Source organism: Nipponia nippon, unplaced genomic scaffold (genome assembly GCF_047370975.1).
Source record: "Nipponia nippon isolate SJK-2023a ecotype South Korea unplaced genomic scaffold, ASM4737097v1 scaffold_16, whole genome shotgun sequence".
Lineage (NCBI taxonomy): Eukaryota > Metazoa > Chordata > Aves > Pelecaniformes > Threskiornithidae > Nipponia > Nipponia nippon.
Genome location: NW_028262332.1, coordinates 4,140,838 through 4,161,640, shown reverse-complemented (window position 1 = coordinate 4,161,640; position 20,803 = coordinate 4,140,838). Strand labels below are relative to the sequence as shown.

Here is a 20,803-nt window from a genome sequence, read left to right as displayed (position 1 = left end):
TTTCTTCCAGTCACATCACATTGGATCATTTTTGTTCAGGACCCTCGGACCAAGCTCTTTGGCAGAGGACAGGGTGAGCCTTGCTGCTGCTGCATTTGAAGAATCACTGTCAGGAAATAACTACTTTGGGAAGCAATTTCAAAATTGCACAGTGGGTCTTCTCCCTTCATTTGTTTTCTGTATTAAGCTGGGCATCGGCAGAGCACAGCACGTCAGATAGATGCCTGCGCCCACCACAGCAAACGCAGCCCCATTTGTTTCAATGATTAGGTATTCTGATAAATGCTTGCAATGTGTTTATTTGAATGTGAAATTACCTCAACACCTCTGATCAGCTTGATGATTGCACATGGATACAAACACACGCATGCACAGGGGTGTATTGCATTTGTTCCTGCTGAAAGGGAGGGCATTCAAAATTTTTTTTTCTTTTCTATGTGTTTTAGAAGCACGAGAAATTCTCACTGAGTTTAAAATGAGCTTTAGATGAAAAGTAGGGAGAGAATTTGTGAGTTAAAGTTACCTGTTGCAGTATGAACATAGCTGCATTATGGGTAAAATGATTTGCAAGAAAAGGAAGAAATTGGCTGTGTTGCAAACAGGGACAAAAGAAATGGTTCTGAAAAAATCAGTGGCATGGGGGGAAAATTTCCCAAATGCTGAAGTAGTTTTTTCAATAACTTATTCTGAAATACTGGGCTGGGTGAAAGTCTCCTTGGGTACTTTGGAAAAGTCGCTGAAGGTTTGCGGTTTTTTTCAGCTACCACAAGGGAAGGGGGAGACGGTATGTGAACAAGGTGTGGAAAACAGTGTTTTAATGAAAAGTAGATAAATCTTTGCTTTCCCGCTGCCTTGACGGCATTCCCAGTGAGGTCAAGTGCTCTGTCAGTCTCTCAAAACACACTCGTGATGTATGCTGGGTACAAAGATACTCTTATTGACACATATGTTGGCTTTGGGTTGTTTGTTTAAGCTTTGTTGTAGGGCAAATATAAAGGAATAGATAAATAGGATGAATTCCTTTATTTTTCTTTGAATAAGCTGTTGTTCACCTGAGCTGCTTTGGTGGCTGGGTTTGAAGGGAATTCAGGAGGAAGAGCTGCCTCGCACGGTTGCACAGAGCTGGCTGTTAGATCTATGCTAGCGTTTGAGTGATGCTGTGAGAACCTGGTTTGTTCGTGTTCGGTGGTGGCTAACCAAGGGAATTGTCTTGCATAAAGTCCCTGTTGTATTTCTCCTCCTGTCTAGCTAAATTTTGCCATCGCTGCGTCCTTGAAAGGAATTTTCCATTTTACTTTCATTGACTCTTCTCTCCCTCGTGGAAGGAAAGCAATAGCTTAGTGGGAAGTCACAGTACCAAACTCATAATTACCAGTTCAGCAAAGATCCATAATTGGATGAGATCATAACTCTAATAGAGAAGGATGCATCGTCAGGTACGGTTAATTCTTACAATGATGTTCCTGTATCGATTTCGCCGTGGTTGCCTGTCATTGCAGGTGCTGTGAGACAGTTATCAGGTCCAAGGAGAGAGATTCCTCGGGGTTTCTCTCCTTGGATTAGGTTTTGCAGGATTGAGGCTAATTGCTGATACCATCAAGGCACTGATCCCAGCCGATGCGATGGGATGTTTCCACTTAGGTGGCGCATAGGTTCACTTTTGCTTCGAGCTTTGTTGAATTCAGCTGGTTAAGTGGTCGTGGTCTTTGTTTGTCTCCTGTAGAAGAAAAACTGCAGGTTTCATAGTGCCTTGTTGAAGTAAATTAGCGGGACATTCCCATAGGTAAATATTGAGCAAGGGAGAGCTTGTTCTGGTAGCCCAGGAGCAGCAGACTTGTTGATATCTGGTTTTCAGTGCCGGAACACACAGAGAAGTAAATCTGATCCATCTGGGCGCAGAGGCAGGGACAGCCGAGGCATCACCTTCTGTGGTCCTAGCACGCCGTGCCATGCATCTTCCCAGTTTCTAGGTCTGTGGGATCCCCTTACACTTATGTTTCTCTGTCTTTGGAAAGTCTCCAGAGAAGTTAGAGGGGAGGAGAGTGTAAGAAATAATGCGAAGAGACTTTCTCGTGGAGTCTTTGTCCTTGTCTGCTGTTGGGCTCAGCCCCATCTCTGGGATTTGAGCTGGGAGAGGCAATGCTGGTCACTGGTGTCTCTGGGGAGCTGGCTCATGCCAAGAAGTTCACTGTTCATACCTGTCTTTAGCAAGGCATTCCTTTTCTTCACCACAGCCCTGTGTCCATGCCAGCTCTCCACCTTCTGCTTCTTTTTGATGGATCAGTGTGACCCTGGATGGCAGTGCTGGCAGCAGGGCTTGTGTGCAGTCCCAAGGAAGCTGGAATTTGGACTTCACGTCCTACTTTTGCAAGTAAAACAAGTCCTGAGAAAGGCTATCAGGTGATGTGGAGCTCCGTGCTTGGATGCTGAAGGGACCCTCAGCTGGGGCTGGAGATAGCTGGTTTGCTCTTTTCTGCTGACTGTCATTACTGACTCCGTGCGATTTTCCGGAAATGAGGTTTTCTTGCAACCTGTTTGCAACAGATTTGTGCACTTCAGGGCTCTGCTTGCTGGGGGGGCTGGCTCTCCCCTTTTCCACTCCCCTGGGAGAATTGGGAAGTGTGGGAAGCTCCCCGCGTGCTGGCTGTGGTGCATGGATGGCTCTTGTCTCCAGGGCTGTCAGTCATCACACCTTTCACCAGCACTGACATCTCCACAAGAGAGAACCTGCCAGTGTTGTAGAGATGCTAATCCACATCCCCAGCTGCCCATCATGGGTGACATCAAGCTTTGATACTTACTCAGTTCCTCTCTTCTCTGTGGGATGTGTTCAGTCAGGTCCTCCTCTGAGTTCAAGAGGAAAACATTAGTAGCAAAAAAAACCCAAAACAGGAAGGCAGAGCCCTGTGTGCAAACCTTGCCTTGCGTGGTGCATTGCTCCTGCTCCATCCCTCTTGCTCCAGAGTGGTCCTTGTCTCCTGCCCAGCAAAATATATTCAGCACCAGGTCTGACTTTGCAGCCTCAAGCTCCCCAGATCGCATGCAGTGCCTGCCCGATGGCTATTAAAACAGAGAGAAAGATGGGGGGGGAGAAAAGAAGCAGCATCGTATTGCTAGGAATAGGAAGCAACTCCAAGGCCGTACCAGGCTCCCTGCAGCGGTGGGCTGGCCCCTGCACTCTGCGCTGCGCAGCTCGTCAAGGACTTGCTGAGTCTAACGAGCCCCACCGGCGCGGGGGGAGGCGTGAGCGAGCCTCTCCCCCCTCCGTCTGCTTCCTCAGGCCCTGGAGCAGCTGCTCTGTAACTCAGAAACGTTCCTGCTCTTTTAAAGCCCCTTCTAGGAGAAGGTTTCTAAGGGATAAATGAAGAGTAAATCAGCATCGTATTGGGTCTGCAGGGCAGATGCTGTGCAGCTTCTTGGGTTAGGGGAAACTGAGGCAGGGAAGGTGACAGTGTTGTATGGAGATCCTGTGAGGGGCTGAGCATCCTGACCCCATTCATCTTGGAGACCTAGAGAGCCTCTGGCTGCTCCTGCAGCCCAGCTGTTGTCTGAGCCCCTGGGACCTGCCGGGAGCCACCGTGGCTGCTGGTGAGCCCCTGGGACTGGGGCTTGTGCTGATCTCACTCCCCCCCATCAAGCAGAAAGGTCAGGTACAGAGAGTTGCTGGAAACTTAAATACAAGGCAGAGCACTGGGTGCAATCACGAAGCAATGCTGTTGATACCATGATGGTTGAGATGTGCTGGAGGGCGCCCAGCACAGTGACCCAGCTGGGATCTCTCATCGAATGTCCTCAGCTGGCTGCTGCTCTTCAAGCAGGGCTCTAGCATCTGCTTCACCCTGAGCCGGACCACCCTGAGCCTGTTCTTCCACACTTGGGTCTGGGATTGCTTCATCCCTCTTGGCATCGTCTCTATTGCAGCCTCTTAAAGGAGGAGGGGGGGAAATATCCCACCCTGTTTTCATACACTGCTTGCAGCCAGGTGGTACCTTCCTGTCCCAGCAACCTGTTTCTGTCCTAGGAGAGCTCCCTGACACCCCAGAGAAGGGAGGACATGGTTTTGGGATGCTCCTCGGCTGAGGTCTCCATGAACAAGGCACCAGTCTGTTTCCATAACACGCGGTGATAGTTTAGACAAATTAGCAGAGTCCAATTATGTACCTTGGATTGGTGTCAGCCGCGTGTGTGTGCGTGCATGTGTGTGCCTTGCTGGCTGGTGAAGTCTTCTGAGGGCTGTTAGAGAAATGAGAAGCTGAGCTTTGATCTGCCTCTGTATTTGGTGTTTAAAACAAGGCCTTTTATAAGGGAATATTAGGTATTCGGAGTCTGTTACATATGAGGAAGCTTCGCTTTGATCCTCTCCTGTCTCTGGAGGCAGCAGACACTTATTATTTCATGGGGAACTAAACGAAATGCAGGATGAAATTTGGGTCCTGTTCTCTGTGCTCTGCCAGTGCCCCCAGCCCCACCGGGGCTGAGCAAACACCGCAGGCAGCGCATCTGCCCATCTCTGCTGTGGTCCTCGGGGCATCGCCCCCCCAGGTCTGCACCAGCTTTGGCTCGCCATGGCAGCAGCCGTCAGACTGGGGAAGACACTGTCAGGAATCAAATGGGAGACAAAAGGTGATAAAGCAAACATGTTGGTTTGGGTTGCTTACAGTAGCAAGAGGGAGTAATGGGTCTGTCCGTGCCTTGTACTGTCTGTGCTCAGGGAGCCTTCTCCCTCCCTGCCGGTGCTGGCAACCCCATGCCGGCTCAGTTGCTGCCCGTCCAGCCATGCCCCAGCCCCTGCGAAGCTGCAGGGGGGGCTTCCCTGGGAAAGGGACACACAGCCACTCGCTGCAGGGACAGATGGACAGGTCAGTGCTGGTGTCTGGCACACAGCTGGCTGGTTCATGGCACATGAAGCTGAGCTGCTCTCTGAGAGGGCCCCCCCAGAGGGGACAACTGGTGTCCCATGCAACCTGGACAACCCCAAATCTCTGGGGATGACATACCTTCGTGACACAAGTCTCGCCTTTACCTCCCAGAGTACTGGGGAACATCCACCCCTGCGGTGCCCCAGGGCGGTGGTGCTGATCAGGGACACTGTAACTTTCCAGCCCTTCTCGGCTCTCAAAAGCTCTGTCACGGATGCTGTTTTTCCAGTGAGCAAACAAGCGTGGTGCTTTTGCCTGATGGCTTACTTGGCTCGTGGAGCAAGCAGGCAAATGAAACCTACCCAGTGCCCCTCTCTGTCCCTGTTAGACTCAATCTGTGCAGCGAAGCTGGGCTGGGGTTGCTCCAGCAGCCTCTTTAGTCCCATAAATCCCCGGTGGCTGTAGGTATGGGGGATGCACACATGCTCCTGCCCGTGCCTGGGCACTTGCGTGGGGTACTGAGGTTTTGGGGAGAGGGGTTGCTGCGTGAAGCTGGTTGCAGAGCATGAGCTGGGGAGCAGAGGGGTCTGCAATTAAAACGGTCGTGGTGCCGTGGCAGCCGCAGGCTCTTTAACTTCCCCAGACTGCGCTAGAGATAACGGCTTTTACATCTGTTCCTGGAGGCAGTGTGGGTCTTTCTATTTATTTATTTATTTTTTGATTGTATCTGATACAGCCTCAGCGAGTAATTGAGTGTTTGAGAGTGAAAAATTATCTCTCCGGCTTGGCCCTTATCTTGACAGCAAAGCAGCACTTTTAATTTAATTTTGTTCAGAGCATGTGGGTAACAAATTTCACTAATCGCTCTGCTGTCGCCCTCCGCATGGTAACGAGTCTCTTGTTTCCCAGGAAGCAGAACATAAACACGGTGCTGGATGCAGGCAGGAGGAGGGCGAGGGTTAGCGCGGGCTGGAAAATAAAGACGCGTTTCGGCACCGATGCTCGGCGCGCATGTGACGCAATGGATTTCTCTCCTGGCTGGAGCAGGGGGAGGAGTGGGAGGAGGCAGAGGGTGGTGGACGTCACGCTGCGCTGGTGAAGCTTGCCCTTGTGTGCCGCTTGGCTGCAGGGGAAACTGAGGCACAGAGGGGATGTGCCCCAGCCCTGGGGAGCTGTTGCAGAGCAGAGATTTTTAGTCGCACCTTGCTGGGCCATTTTGCGTCTATTCCAAAAATAACGGAGGGAGGGGAAAGATGTGTTAGTTTGGTTTTTTTGGTTTGATTGTTTTGTTTTGTTTTGTTTGTTTGCATGTCTGGCTTTGGAGATCCCAGCCCAATTCCCAGATCCCAGGCAGCAGCCTGGCTCTGCCTGAGGGGTTTTGATGGGAGAGGGGACAGGGGTGGACAGCGCAGTGGAGGTCCAGCAGCAATGGGCAGCTTGCCAGGTGCTGGGTCATCTCCTGCTGGGTCCTGAGCCCTCTACGGCAGCCTGGCCTCCCTCACGGCTCCCTCTTGGTCTCCAAAATCAATTCAGCTGTCTGACCAGTCCTTCGCTCGCTGAGTGCAATCCTCCCTGGGCTGTGACTCAACACGAGCTATTTCATAGATAATGATTACTTTTTTTCCCCCTCTTTTTTCCTGTAGGAATAATGTTTTCGTTACACTGTATTGAAAATTGCTTTTCCTCCTCCTTAAAATGAAGCCTTCCACTCAGATTTGCCTTTGTGTTTATATATTGTAAAATTGGGACTCATTTTGAGTTTAAAACAAAAAAAGATCAGGCCTTAATTCCAGGAGAAGTGTTTCTATTGATTTGCGTGAAAGAAAATTCCAGTGCAGGCAATCTCTGCTTTTAAATATGTAACTGTTTCTTTAATGTGATTTTATCTCAACCGATTCAGCACTGAGAACATGAAAGCAAAACTGACTTCATTGATTTTAATTGTCCATGCCCAGAGAAATGCAAAAAATGTAACAGTGCCAGGAGACCAAATTAGGTTTGCACAAATTCTTCCCCCTTTGCTGTGCCAGGGGAGGTCTAAGACATGCGGGCAGGAGACTGTGCCTGGTGGTGGTGACCGGGGCTGGTGGTGGTGATGGGGCTGGAGGTGATGACCCTGGTAGTGATGGAGCTGGTGGGTCAGCAAAGACCAGCATCTCAACCTGTGCCACCTCGGTCATCTCCATTTCCCCTCTCCCTTCCGCTGCCCCTTCCTCGCCCAGCCTTCAGGTCTTTTCCTTTCCCTCTGATTCCCCCCCTCGTCCTCCTCCTCCTCCTGACTGAAATTTGCTGGTGGCTTCTCCCTGCGAGCTGCAGGCACGCTGTTTTAGAGCAAAGGGGGAGCACCATTGGCAACTGTATAAATAGGACATAAATACATTTATTCAGTACACGAGGCATTAAAACTCCAGGAGTGCGTAAAGAGCCGAGGCTCAGGCTGCTGGGGGAGTGCGAGAGCTCACTGGGGCGAGCGGTGCAGGCTGTGGTGCACACCAGAACTCAGCCCCCAAACCCTTGACCTCGCCCCTGGGTCTTGCAGCCCAACCCCGATCTCCCCACGGTGGCCGTGCCACCCCTCAGCATCCTCCTCTCCCTGACCCATGCCCTAGGGCTGCCTTTTCTGCAGCCGTCTCTGCTGTATGGGAGGATGTCTCGGCTAATTGCTAGTGGGTAATTCATAAATGTTAATAGCATTAATCTGATACTGGCAAGATCAAATCCTCTATAAATCCAGAATCTCACCCTTCTGCTGCACTATACAGCTGTCTTTCCTCCCTGCTTCCCCCCTATCCCTTCTTGTGTGCACCCTCTCTGCCTTCTTGGAGGTGAGGAGGGTCTCCCTGGTGGTCTCCCCTGGCACATGGGGAGCAAAGCCACCACTTTGGGGCTGATCCCCATCCTGCTGGCTCTGGGGATGAGAGACAGCCCCGTGCCCAAACCCTGACCCAGATCCAGACCATAGATGTGAGCACCTTCACTCAGGATTTGTCCATGGAGAAGGTGCCAGCTCAAGGAGAAGCTGAGGCCAGGCATTGTAGAGAGGATATGCAGTGAAATACCTGCTTGTGTTCTCACCCGGCTGCTCAGATTCTGCCTGGGGGGTTTGTTGCATCAACATCCATCCCCTTCTGAGAGAAGTGGCTCTGGGGCAGAGTGGTCCATGAAGGCTTGGTGTGGGGACCATGGTGCAGGAGAGCTGTGTCTGGCTGGAAGGAGGATGTCCCATCCTGTCGTAGCCCATGTGTCTGGTGTGCTGGAGGAAGAGGGACCATCCTGGCGTGGAAGGGGTGGGGAGGCTGTGGCGAGGGGCAGAGGTGCAGGGCAGGGAGGGGAGATGGGCAGCGCTGCTCCCTGGCAAGGGGGTGCTCTGTGCCAAGAGATGCCTGCCAACGCTGCTGCTCATCTTAATTGGCATTTGATTTGATTCGACATGATCTCCTGCTTGTAAAACACCTTGAGATGTTTGTGTGTGTGAGGGTGTCCTGGAAACGCTGTTGTACCGTATTAATGAGCCTCTGCTGGAACATAAAGAAGGATCATTAGGAGTGCCCAACTCCTCTGACATGCCAGCAACAGCGGCGTGCATTGGGAGCAGTGTGGGGATGCCGAGGATGCGAGATGGGCTGCAGTGGGCTCGCTGCACCCCAAGGGTGCTGGAGGAGCTGCTCACCCCGCGCTGGACACTTCTGCATGCGGCACGGCACGGCGGCCAGGCGCTGGCGGCTGTGCCACGTGTTGCTAAGCAGTTCAGGCACTCACTGTTCTCCTGCTTGGTCTCCCCATCCCTGTCTTCCTCGGGTGGTAGAAATACATTTTAATATCCGAGTAGCCATGAAACATTCTGTATTATGCTATTATCTCCGGGGGGGCGGTGAAGATTGCAAAGCACTTGGCGTTTAACACCCACATATGGCTAACACCATGGGCTGTGTGCTGATAAAGATGGGGTAATTAAAGTTTATTTTTTTATAGACTAGTCTCCCAAGCATGTATTTATGAGCCTGATTTAGAAACATCATATTACCAAGAGCGCGGGATATTTGTATTGCTCGTAAATCCATACGTGTTCTGAACATGCATTTTTTTTTTTTCCCCTTAAATTTAGGTAGCACTGCCAATATTAAAAAGAAATGAGCTCAGAGTTTTGTTGGTTTTTTTTCCCCCCTTGTTCTTTAGGCAGGCAAGGGAAAGTGTACAAAGCAGCAAGTAATTAACTGCACGAGGAAATGATATTTCAAAGGAGACACGGTGCATTTGGAGGGGCTGTTTGCAGAGTGTTTACACCAGCGGCTTTGAATTTATCTTCATCTTGCAGCAGGTGCAAAATCTTCAGAGGAATGTGGTGCTTTGCAAGCTGTTCCTGAGCTGTCTGTAGAGGGACCCGCATCTTTTCTGGGAGGCCAGAGCTGGGCTAATTGGCACCAGTGCTTAGGAGGGGAAAAAATTCTGAGTGGGAAACGTGGCGGTGGCAGGAGTCTCTCTGACCACAGTCCTGGCTACTCCTCTTGTCTTCCAGTCTAATTAAGCTGCCATTAATTGGATCGCTAGCAGGAAGCATCTCAGGTATGATTCTGCCCTAAAACAGAGCAGTTTCCCTTGCCTTTCTACTTCTCCCTCCTTTGTTCTTGCAGACTAAGGGTTATTTCTCCCCATTGGGTAGAACTTCTTTCTTCTTATTCTTCATCCTCGTTGTGCGTCCTGCCTGCTGCTCTGCCTGCTCCTTGGGTGCAGGCTTCCCGGGTCTGCCTCCCTTGGGAGCTGCCATGAGCCATCACTTTCCCCCTAAAACAGCCTGGCTGAATGCTCGGGCACTCGCTCACTCTGGTGCAACCATCCAAAACGCAACAGAAACATGTTGAATTAAAAGTATAGAGAGGCCATCTCAATACATGAAGGATTTATTAGGGCAGAGGAATCTGGGGAGTGAGTTTGGTCTCCACCATGCCTGGTCACCACCTTCCTTTTGGGCTTTTTGGACCCCACAAGACCCAAACAAAGACTTACATTGGGTGCTGAGGCTCTCGAGGCTCCTGAGTCCCATCAGCCATCCATGAAGGTCTTGCATTCCCCCCCAGGCTTCCTCTTCTTGGTTAAGGAGGTTGATACCAGCCTGTCCAGTGGGCCTGGGTTTGCAAATCTGCACTTTAAACACCTCCCTGGAAGCCTGGAGGTAACAAGGGGAGGAGAGAAAGAGCAGGCTTCACCCAGGTAGAGCTTCTGTTTCCAGCATTGTGATTTATGCTGGTGCTGCCTGAGTTACAGAGCCAGTTTGAACACCCAAAGAAGGAATGGGTCATTTTGTCTCACTTCTTGAACAGGAGCGTCAAGCCTCGGTGAACCCATTGAGGTTGGTTTGGTTAGTAGTGGCTTGCTAAGAATACATTTGCTTGTGGTTTTAGAGGCCTGGCATGAAGCTGTTTATCTCCAGATGGGTGTTTAAATGCAGCACAGGAGTGCTTCTGCTGGAGCATCAGTGGTCTGAAGCGCAGGCGATGGGATGGAGAACGGGAGCCACGTCCCTCTCTTTAAAGAACAAGGGAAGGATCTGCTTTTCCAACAGCCTCCCATCAAACCTGGCAGCAAACTGGCCATAAGCAACGAAGAGCTGAGCTGGAAATCCAATTTCTGCTCAAGCAGAAGACCTGTTGTTTTGGTTCAGTTGGTCAAAGCCAATGTCAGGCAGTTCTAGAGGTCAATAATTAGCGCTGTTATGGAAATGAGCCAGGAGTGGAAGGCAGAGGAGCAGGGAAGGTAGTTATAGGAGACATGTAGCACATTGTTCCTTTTCTTGGGCAGCCAAGCTCAAAGTCATTGAGCTGTAATGGGCTTTTTGCTGTTTCAAGCTCCTGTGCCCCTCTCTTCTCTAGTCACAGGGAAAGAAACAGACACGTGGACCGATGGGGATGGGAGCTCCCAGATCCTAATTCTTCCAGCTCCACTCCGGCTGCAGGATGGTGAAAGCTGCCATTGTACCTGTGATTCAGGCTCTGTGAAAAGGGGATAATACTCATCTAACTCGTAAGGGATTTGTGATTTAATGTTTGCAAAGCACTTTAAGACCCTGGATTGAAAGGTGATTTATAATGGTAAAATCCAGTGTTCTTTAGTCTATTGTATACTTGGCTGTGTCCAATTATCCTGATGGGAGGCTTTTTTCTTTTTTTTTTTTCCCCTCCCCCCCCTTTTTTTCTTTTTTGCATTCATGTAGTAACTCCAAGTGAATGCAGGGTTTGTGGCAGGCACAGTATGCCCAGCAAGAGGATGAATTTGCCTCCCAAGGAGGTGCTAACTTATGCTGATGATATGAATAAAGATTGGGAAGAAAAAAAGGGGATCGCAAGGTGAAGGGCGCAGGAGTTTGGCAATAAAGCTGTGAAATAGGGGTGGGAAGGCTGTTTAGATGATGCATGCGTAAGGAAAGTAAAAGATGCTTCATAAATAATCAGTTTGCATTCTCCTGTTGGTCGCAGTGATGGGGGTATTTTCCAGCAGATCAGCTACTTCTCCTGTCCTGCAAATGCTGGTTGGAGCATCCATTGTGCAGGCTCCATGCTGCGACAGGGGATGCTTTGGTGGGGCGTGCTGCCCTGCCTGGAAAACGCAGGTCGTACTGTGGGCTCAGCCCGAGCATGAGATCTCTGCCCTGGCACCAGCATCTCTAACAGTGGCTTCGGTCAGGTTACAGGGTGTGCAAGTGCTAACTTGCTGGATGTATTTCCCATTCAGTTTTTAAAGGGATGCTTTTTAAATCTCACTTTCCTGATGAGATGGCAAGGGCCGGGGAACAAGGGAGGAGAGGCTGGATTGGCTTCCAAAAATAAATAAGTGTCCTTGCCTGAATCCTGAGCAGGGACATAGTCAGGTCTGCTGGGAGCTCTGTCACCTCAGCTGCACTGTAATAGACTGTGCGGCGGCTGGAGTTAATTGCCAGGCTGTGTCCTCTCCTTGGTGTTGCTGTACTCCCCAAGTGGGTTCTAAGTGGCGTCGCAAGCACCGGAGAAGGGAACTGGCTGCTCCGTGAGACGTCTGTCGTTAGCTTTGAGCAAAGCAGAGCACTGGTGTGTGGTGTCGGACTGAGTGGCCGTGGGGGATGCGGTGCAGTTGGAGCAGCAGTGGGGCAGCCCCCAGCTCCAGAGAGGCTGGGTTGGGAGGGGACCAGTGGTGCCCCAGGGATGCAGACTCCAGGGCTGCTCCCTTCTCGGGCAGTGGAGACTTGTTCATGGGGTAGCAGTGGCCAGGGGACAGTTTCTTCTGGTCACCTCCATCAGTGGAGGGTGTCTCATCTGGACACGTGTGCTCCTGGCATGCACCCAGCAAGAGCATCTGAATCTCCTGGGACAGCTGGGTCTCTCCCGATGACTCTGTATTGCCCAGCTTCACCCTCTTCCCTGCAGAGCTTGGGACTTGCTCTGTCCCACCCAACTGTAGTTGACAGCGGTTCAGTCATCTTAATGCCACATTGCTCCATGAGGGTTTCCCAGTGAGTTTGTACCTCCTGCCGGCCTTTCTAGACCTGCGGATGCTCGAGCTCCTTGTTGGCTTTCACTTAATGCTTAAAAAAAACTCCAAATAAAATAGAAGCCACCAGCCAAGCCTGGACGAGTGTGCAGGTCTGAGCGGAGCCATCCTCCCAATCTCATGGGATTATTCGTCGGTGCAGGCACCTCTTAGCCCGATGCCAGGCACGTGGCCTTTGAGACAAGGGATCGTAGTCTGAGAGTGACCCACATGCTGTGAGGGGACTGAGTGGGCTGGGTCCCTCCTTCGGCGGCTGGCTTCCGTGTGTTGGAAAATACTGAGCTGCTTTGTGGGAGATGCCGTAAGCTTCTGCACCTGACAAAATAAAACTTGTTTTGTAATATTTCCTGCTTGTCAAAAGTGGCTGGCTCTGTAAGTCGCTTTGTTGTTCGGCATAGGCTCCCTGTGATGACTGAATATTTATGTGTATTTGTGTAAATAATTAATGCTCATTGGTGCTATATAACATCTACAGGTGTAGATTTCTCCTGGTGTTAAGCAAAAGCAAATGATGCCATGGTCCAGGCAGCCCTCAGATTTGACTTGTGGTTTGTTTTTCGGGTTTTTTTTTGACTTGACAAGATTTGCCAAATAAATCAAGGCTGACAAGAAGTAATGACGGCTTTGCCAGGGAGCCTGGCAGGGGTGGTGAATGGCTCCAGGGAAGGGGGGTTCCCAGGGAGAGGGTCGGTACAGGTTTGTAAGCAGGCTTTCTCCCTCCTCTAGGAAAATATAGTCCCCAAAATGGATGTAACTCAGTGAGTGAAACAACACGAATGTTAAAATCCCAGCCAAACAAGGTGTGATGGGAATGATGGGGTCTGCAGACCTCAGGAGCTCTTCCAGTGCTACTGAGCTGATGTCTTTATTTTCAATGCCTGCCCTTCCCCGGGGTTGGGGCTCTCCTGCATTCACACAGGGAAGGGGGGGAGGCCAAGCAAGCCCTTGGTACAGCTTTGCCTTTTGGCCACCCACCCCTCTCTCTGCCTTCCAGGTTCGATGAAGAGCCCGGTCAACAAGACAGCGCTGACCTTGATCGCGGTCAGCTCCTGCGTCCTGGCCGTGGTGTGCGGCTCCCAACTCTCCTGCCCACTGACAGTCAAGGTGACGCTTCACGTACCCGAGCACTTCATCGCAGATGGTAAGACCCTCTGGGGACTTGAACCCCCAGGTATGTTTGGGACATGGGGGTCCCTCTCTATGGGAATTGCCTCAGCTGTGTTTGGCTGCAGGGATCCCCCTTCCCAGAGGAGCAAAGTGCATCTGCGAGCCTGAGGCAGAAATCTCAATTGCGTCTCTTATTATTATTGTTACTAATGGTGTCTGATGGATATTCCTGTTTTCCTCTGAACTCTCTGACAAGCCCCAAGAGCCTGCACAGACAGATGTCTTCCTGTCCTGCAGCAGCAAAGCTGTTTGTCCCAGCCCCTTGCAGCAGTGCGGAGTGAAATTGCTAGGATTTGAGCAAAAGCAGAGATGCTTTGAAAAATTAGACGAGGGCTGCTGTCACTATTTATTGCTGTCTCCAACTGGGCTCCTTGCATTTGTTGTGTTTCACTGACCTTTTCTTTATAATGTTCAGTGAGCGTCGAGTGCAAGTTTTCAGTAACACGAGGGCAAATTTCATTTTCTGCCAGCAGACGGGACCCATTATTCAGTCAGTTCCAATTCCTCAACTCCTGCGCTTGTCTCGCTGCTCGGGGCGTGTGGAGGGGGCACCTTTTCTCTGCCAGAAACGTGCTGCATGGAGTCAGTGCATTGCTGGCTGCTGGGGTGTCCCAGCGCAGCCAGCTCCTGTACAGCCCCCTACTTTGGGCGCCGGGATGGAGGGCAGCTCTTGGTGGGATTAATATTTTGGGGAGAGGTAGATGGTTGAAGAGGTGCGGTGGCATGGCAGCAGCAGGGGGTGATGGAGAGGGGCTTAAACCATCCCCCCGTGGTGGGGAGGGACTCACCAGCGTGCTTGAAGTGGGATTCAGCCCTTCTAAGAGTGGTTTCTTCTTGGCCTTGATGTGCATTTGTAGGATGTTATCTGCACTGCAACACCAACAGAGCACATGCTCTCCCCAGCCCCACGACTGACCCTTGCTGCCGCATTAACCCCACTTCTATGCCTACACCTAATAATGCTTATGGAATGGGTGTTGGGTGCAGCCAGCAGGTTGATGCCCTCTTGCTGGTGTATGAGGCTGCCTCTGCTCTGATCCCCAAGGATGCTTCTGAGCTGCTGACTCTGGAAATTACAACCCAGTCTCTGGGTACGTGGGCTATCCCAGCAGTCAAAGCTTGGTCCTTAAAGGAAAGAGGAGGAGAGCATCTACATTGTGGTCTCAGATTGGAGGAACTGAACATCAGGGGAGACACGAGAAAGGCATAACTTGAAACAAGGGACTTGTCTACGCCTTGACCTGTTTCTAAAAGGGTTTAAGGATTGTCCAGGCTGCACATAAATATTCTGAACTCTTCACAGATCATTATTCCGAGTAGCTGGACAAGAGAAGCTCTTTTTGCACTTCGGAAATTAGGTTGCTGCAGTGCGAACTTGTGTCCCTTTGAGATGGGCACTGGCCAGTTCATCACTTGGGCTAGGAGTTCACAGCTGGTGTTGGTACTTGCTTGAAGGTCAGCCTGGAAGGCAGTGATGGAGATAGGACCTTGGCATCATGCTCCTGGCCTGCAGTTTTGGCCCAGGGAAGACAGCATGTCCTCAAAAAAGAAAATAAAACAAAATGCAATGTGACTCTGTAGAATTAAAGTGAAAAGCTGAGCCTGTGCTTGTCACCGGGAAGGGGGTGGCAATGCAAATTATGCAAATATGGAGAACACTCGAATGGAAATGACAATGAAATACCAATAAAACAGATTAATATCCTTGAAACTGGGGGAAATGGGATGATCTCCAGTCCCAACTTAATGACTTTTCTAAAGAGAAAGTGGCAAGACGACTGGTAAAAACGGTTTGGAAAAGAATTAAAATGAGCTTTGTAATGAAACTGTAAAATATAATTACAAACTGCAAAAAATTTTAATATTTTTTATGAGCAACAGTCAAATTCTTCACGTAGAAGCAGCCAAGACATTTTGCAGTGGCTATCACTTTTACTGAAATCTCATCATTTTATGCAATGGCAGAGTCCCTTGCCTGGGAAGAGAAAAGCTCTTAAAGTTGTCCCTTCTTTTTGAATAACAACAAATCCCACGGCAGCACCCAACTGGCAGCAAAATATTAGAAAACATTTAAAGACATCGCAGAACTGAGCCGGGTTGGGAAATTTTAATGATACCCAGGAAAATGTGTCTGGCTGTGTTTGCAGAGGCTTGGCACCTTATGCTGATGGAAAATAGGGGACTTGCTTCTCCGTGGCAATCTCCCAGGTGGGTTTAAACCTGCTTTTTGCCTGGGTGCAAAAGGGGGTTGGCGTGGGCATCCCCACGTGAGCGAAGCAACAGCAGAGCTGATGTCTTTGGCCTGGCCAAGGCTGGGAGCTTTGATCAGTCTTAAACCAATCTCTCACGTGGCACCTCATGGTGCGTGCCATGTCTTGTAAAGGTTGCCGCGCACTTAAATAGTCTGGTTTCTGAAGCTGTTCTCTTTTGTATTTTGTGTGATGATAAGGCAGGCTCTGCGAGAAGGCAGGGATGGTGCATTCACAGGAGATGTTCCCGTGCGAGAGAAGGGTGCCCTCTCGTTCCTTTTTGAAATGCGGTATTTCAATAGATGCCAGTAGCCAAGGAAAATCTTAAAGCGGAGCAGCTACCAACACCTCTGCAGGAAAAGCCAAACAAAGGCAGAGGCTGAAAGAAATCCCTCTCCTAGCAGATGAAAACTTGTCTTTGAAGGAAACTTTAAATAGACGCCAGCCAGCTCCAGTGCGCCAGGAGCCAAAGCCAACTTGGGAAAAGGAAGGGGGGTGGAAAAAGCCCCACCAAATGTCTCCAGCCTCAGAGGAAAGCAGCTTTCCCTCTCTGCAGTGAGCAACGGCGTTAGAGAAAGAAGCTCCTGAGCCCGCTGGAGCTGCAGGATGGGAACAGGGAGGGGAAGGACTGGGACCAGAAGCCAACTGGCAGCAAAGGCTGGTAGAATGTATTCCAAGCATCAGTATTAATAACTAGCCTGTCTCTATTGCCCTTATTTCTCTCTCTCGGTTTGTTTTCTTCCTTTTGTTCATTTGATGGGGTTCCCCGCCCAGCTCCTCTCCCCTCTGAGCAATTATTGCCTGGTTTGTACAGCTGCTCTGCCTTCATTTCACAGGGCAGCCAAATCCAGGAAAGCCTGGCAGAAGCTGCCATGGTCTTTGCTGCCATGGCTGGCAGGGGCAGGCTGGGGGCCTCCTGCCTCTGGGAAATGGGTTGGTGCCTCTAAATCTTCTCTTAGGATACAATGCTGGGAGCATCCTCTCCTCCCTTCTGCTGCTCCAGGGCATTGTGTTTTTGGCCAGCCTCTGCCTGCCCTGAGCAGAAGGCATCGTTCTGATTTCGGAGACAGCTCGGATTTATAGAAAGAATCGTAGTCGCTTTTATGAGGATATGGAAATGCAAAGCATTTTTTAGAGGACCCTTTAACAGTGTCAAAGGGGGGAAGAAAGGAAAGAGAGCTCCTCCATCTGAGTAATAAAACCCCGTATGAATATGTGAGCCACTCAGCTCTATACATTCAATAGTTTGTTGTTTTTTTTTTTTTCTTTCTCGTAAGTAATCATTCAAAAAGTAGAGATACAGCAATGGGAGCAGCTTGCAGGGAAGGCAGGGCTGGAGGAAAGATACCCTAGAGGACTCGGCCTGGAGTATGTCCTTGCTGCACAACAGTTTGAAATATAGTATCAATTAAAGCTTCCCATTTTTACAGCCTGCAAAGAAGTTATATATGGTGTGGGTGGATGTTTGTATCTGGATACTTTAGTGGGAGAGGTAGGTGAGATCCTCCGGTGCGTACAGAAGGAAGCAAGAGCTACATTTAGCTAGGGGCTTGTAGGGCTTCATTTTATAAGTAGAAATAAAGTAAAGGGCATAAAGCAGGTTTCTGTCACTTCAAAGACATCTCGGGGCATTTGCAACCTCCTCCCCTCCTCTTCTGAGACGTGTGCCAGAGGAGATGTGGTAATCCCTCTATCTGTAACCTTGCCGAACTGTGGACTGGGCGGTTTATGGAGGCTGGGAGCAGAGGCACTGCTTGGCAGGCACTGTCCTCGTGGTGGGCTCTGCTCCGAGCTGCCCGCATTTCTGCTTCAGCCCTACTGCGAACGTGGATGAATTCCCCCAGGATGAACGCTGCTCTGCAAGCAACAAGGGGAGGAAAGCAAGCCCAGTCCCACCCCGTGCAAAGCCAGGAGAGCAGTGGCAGGTGGAATTGCCACTCGAGACCGTGCTTTGGGTTTGAGTGTCTGACAAGATGGCAGAGTTGGAGGAAGCTTCTTTGTGGCTTCTTTTTTTTTTCTCTTTTAAGCTTCGTGTGTCTGCATCTGCCCATCTGAACAATGATGTTCTGTGATTGTCACGCAGCTGATCGGTAATTGTTTCATCTGAAGATTATTTCCTACCTTCCCCCCACTGCTGTTTGCTCCAAGATGCTGGTGGAATTGGATGCTGCTATTAGCAGCTTGTGTTAATTTTCCCCGAAGATTGCCAGAGCTCTGCAGACTGCAATTGTTGGACTCGCAACAACTTCTCATTTTGGTTTTAATTAAATATGTTGCTTTAAATTGTTTGCTTTTGACATCTCCTGCTCAATCTTCTGCAGCCCTCAGAGGTGACCAGGCATTAGCTCGTGTCCTCAGGCGCTTGCCCGCGAGTGTGCTCAGCACGTGCTGCGCATGCGATCGCAGAGAAATGAGCAGCGGGAGGTGAGGGACTGGCTGCCTCCCCATCCCCTTTTACAGCAAGGAGAAGCTGGAGACAATCTTTGATTTACACCTGAAGCACCCCAGGTTTATACCAGAAGGGTGGAGAAAGGAATCTGATCTCAAAGGTATCTCTCCGAGCTTTCAGAGACATGCTACCATTGGGGTCCCCCACATTCTCCAGCTGGTCCCAGTCCCACCAGCCCCCTCTGAAATCATCAGAGGGAATTTACTTGCTTAAAATAACTTTTTCTTATGCTGTTTTCTCCCCCTGGAGTCGTTCTGCTGCAGAGGTGCCTGTTTTGCTGTACGGAGACCTGGGTCAGGGCTTTGGCAGAAGCAATGCTCTTGTTGCAGACTCGGTGGTAGGTCTGGCTGCCCCAGACCCCGCATGTTTCGGGAAAGGTGGCTGTGTTTGGGGGCAGCTTTACAGATTGCGTTTAATTCCATCAGCTCTTAATCACCGGGTCACCTCTGTGTCTGCATTACAGCTCAATCCTGTTCTACGCCTGTTTGGTTGGCAAGAAAATGTGAGCAAATGGCTGCAGCATTACCAGACATGAACTCTAAATATTAACATCAATTTATAAACTGTATCAGCATGGATCAAAGGGATTCCAAGACGGTTTTACGGCGTGAATGCTCTTTGCATGAAGAACTAGTAAGATTCCGGAGGCTGAAGTACATCATGTTTTTATCGTGCCTTTGACAGGCTTGTGATCCTGTGCTTGGCTCTTCCCCATGCCAGCCCAGCTCCCCTGGCAGTGTGCCTGCCGCAAGCACCCCTGCCTGCTGGGGCAGCTCAGTTTGCAAGGGAAGGCAAATGCCTCTTCCTTTCTTTTTTGCAGGATTCATCGGAGCAAAACCAGAGGGATTTGTGTTGATATTTGGATGGTGTCAGCAGGGGTTGGTTCAGAGCTGGGAGCTGTTGCATCCTGAGAGAGGCAGGATGCACTCACCACTGGGGAGGTGGTATCCAGCACCTGCTGAGCTTCTACCAACGCCATTTACCCTCTGATTTGGGAGGGATGGTGAGGGAAGACTACAGTAAGGCACAGTGTCTTTGACCAACTAACCTGCTCCCTTCCTAGATGGAGAGAAACAAACATTGACTTCTGCATCTGCAGGATGAGACCCTGTCTGCTTGCAGCATGGTGGTGGGTCAGTCCTGGGAAACTGGCTTAGGCCACGCTTGCTTTCAAACAAGAATTCATGGGATACCTGCAGCAGCTATGATGCAGCAAGGATTTTTGGAGGCTGCATAGCTAGGAATGTGCTACTTTATCGTTTTCCCAACAGGTAGCATTGCTGATGTGCAATCTCTCGGTGAGTGGGTGGTAGCTTGCCTTGGTCCCGTGGCATATTAACTTTGCACGTGCTACCTCTTGTTTTTTTTTTTTTTTCTGCCATCCTGGGAGGACATTTGGTCTTGGTGCTGGCTGAAAAATCTCCATTCACACACACACTTTATGTTTTTTAAAGCTTATCATAACTTATCTGTCGTATACTTTGTGGTGTGATTAGGTTTAGTCTGGATTTCCCCAAACCCTTGTCCAATATCTAGACAACTTCACTGAGAAGGAGCCCCAGGCTGGAGCGTGGGAGTTGGGAGATACGGAGCATTAAGGAGAAGCTTTTCCTTAGGAGTCTAATTTTCATCTCAGTCATTGCTAGCCCAGATGCCTACTGAGGATGGAGACGTGCTGTTACTAATGCTTGCGCAATTATATTGTCTAATAACACTATGGGAGATCTCATTGCTGCATAAGCTTGACCACAAGGCAGGAGTGGGAAGATGCCGTCTCCCTTGGGTTTGGGAAAAGGTGGCCAAGTCATCATCTGCTGAATAAAGTTAAATCCGTGCATTCGTTGCTTGTCAGAAGTTCAGCCCTGGCGAAATCAAGACTGACTGCCAAGAAAACCCAAAGAAAGAGTCTGTCAGAATTATCAAGAAGGTGCAATTTAACAATTAAAATGTAACCCTGCTCCTCCCACAGGAAAGATGCTTCTAGTCTGAGCTGTAATTACATACAGATTCGTATCACTAATTTGCTTCTGCTTTGCCAGAGTGAAAAAGCTCTGGCAGAATTGACAGTGTTTCTAAGGGGTGGGGGTTGCTGGGTTTGATCATCAGCGTCTTGGGGAGTGCTGGCATGAGTAGCCAGCCCAGGGCCGTGCAACTGGTTCGTGTGCTGAAAATACATCCTTGAGTCAAGCACTGTGTGCCATATAAACTGTATGCACTTCAGCTGGTGGAAGACTAAATTAAAGGCGTGTCTATAGGCTTCTGTTGTTTTAAAAACTTGCTATCGTAACTTTCTGTTCAGGCGTTTCATCTTGTTCAAGAGAGAAACTGTTTGAAAAACAAGATGAAGTGGATAGCTTGAATTTTAACCCAGTGTGATACTATCCCTGGTTTCAATTTAGAATAAAGAAATAAGAGTTTGACTTGACAGAATTCAAATTATTCCAAAATTACCAAGTTTTGTGCTGGGCAGGAGAGAGGGGTGGTAAAGCTGAGCACCGCGATAGTCTGTGGGATCCTGCACCAAGCCCAGTTTGCTTCCTTAGGTCAGTATATGTGTGTCC

General features: G+C 49.9%; 1 protein-coding gene across 5 annotated transcripts in view; it reads left to right on the top strand.

The window, feature by feature from the left end:
- Positions 1–20,803, top strand: part of ASTN2 (astrotactin 2) — a 358,876-nt gene that overhangs the window by 119,876 nt on the left and 218,197 nt on the right. For all 5 annotated transcript variants that reach the window (XR_015703622.1, XM_087752526.1, XM_087752527.1 and 2 more), the window contains exon 6: positions 13,372–13,518. Coding sequence is in view for 4 of the 5 variants with exons in the window: in XM_087752526.1 (XP_087608652.1) it covers positions 13,372–13,518 (147 nt within the window). In the remaining variant the exon portion in view is untranslated. The remainder of the gene's footprint in view (positions 1–13,371; positions 13,519–20,803) is intronic.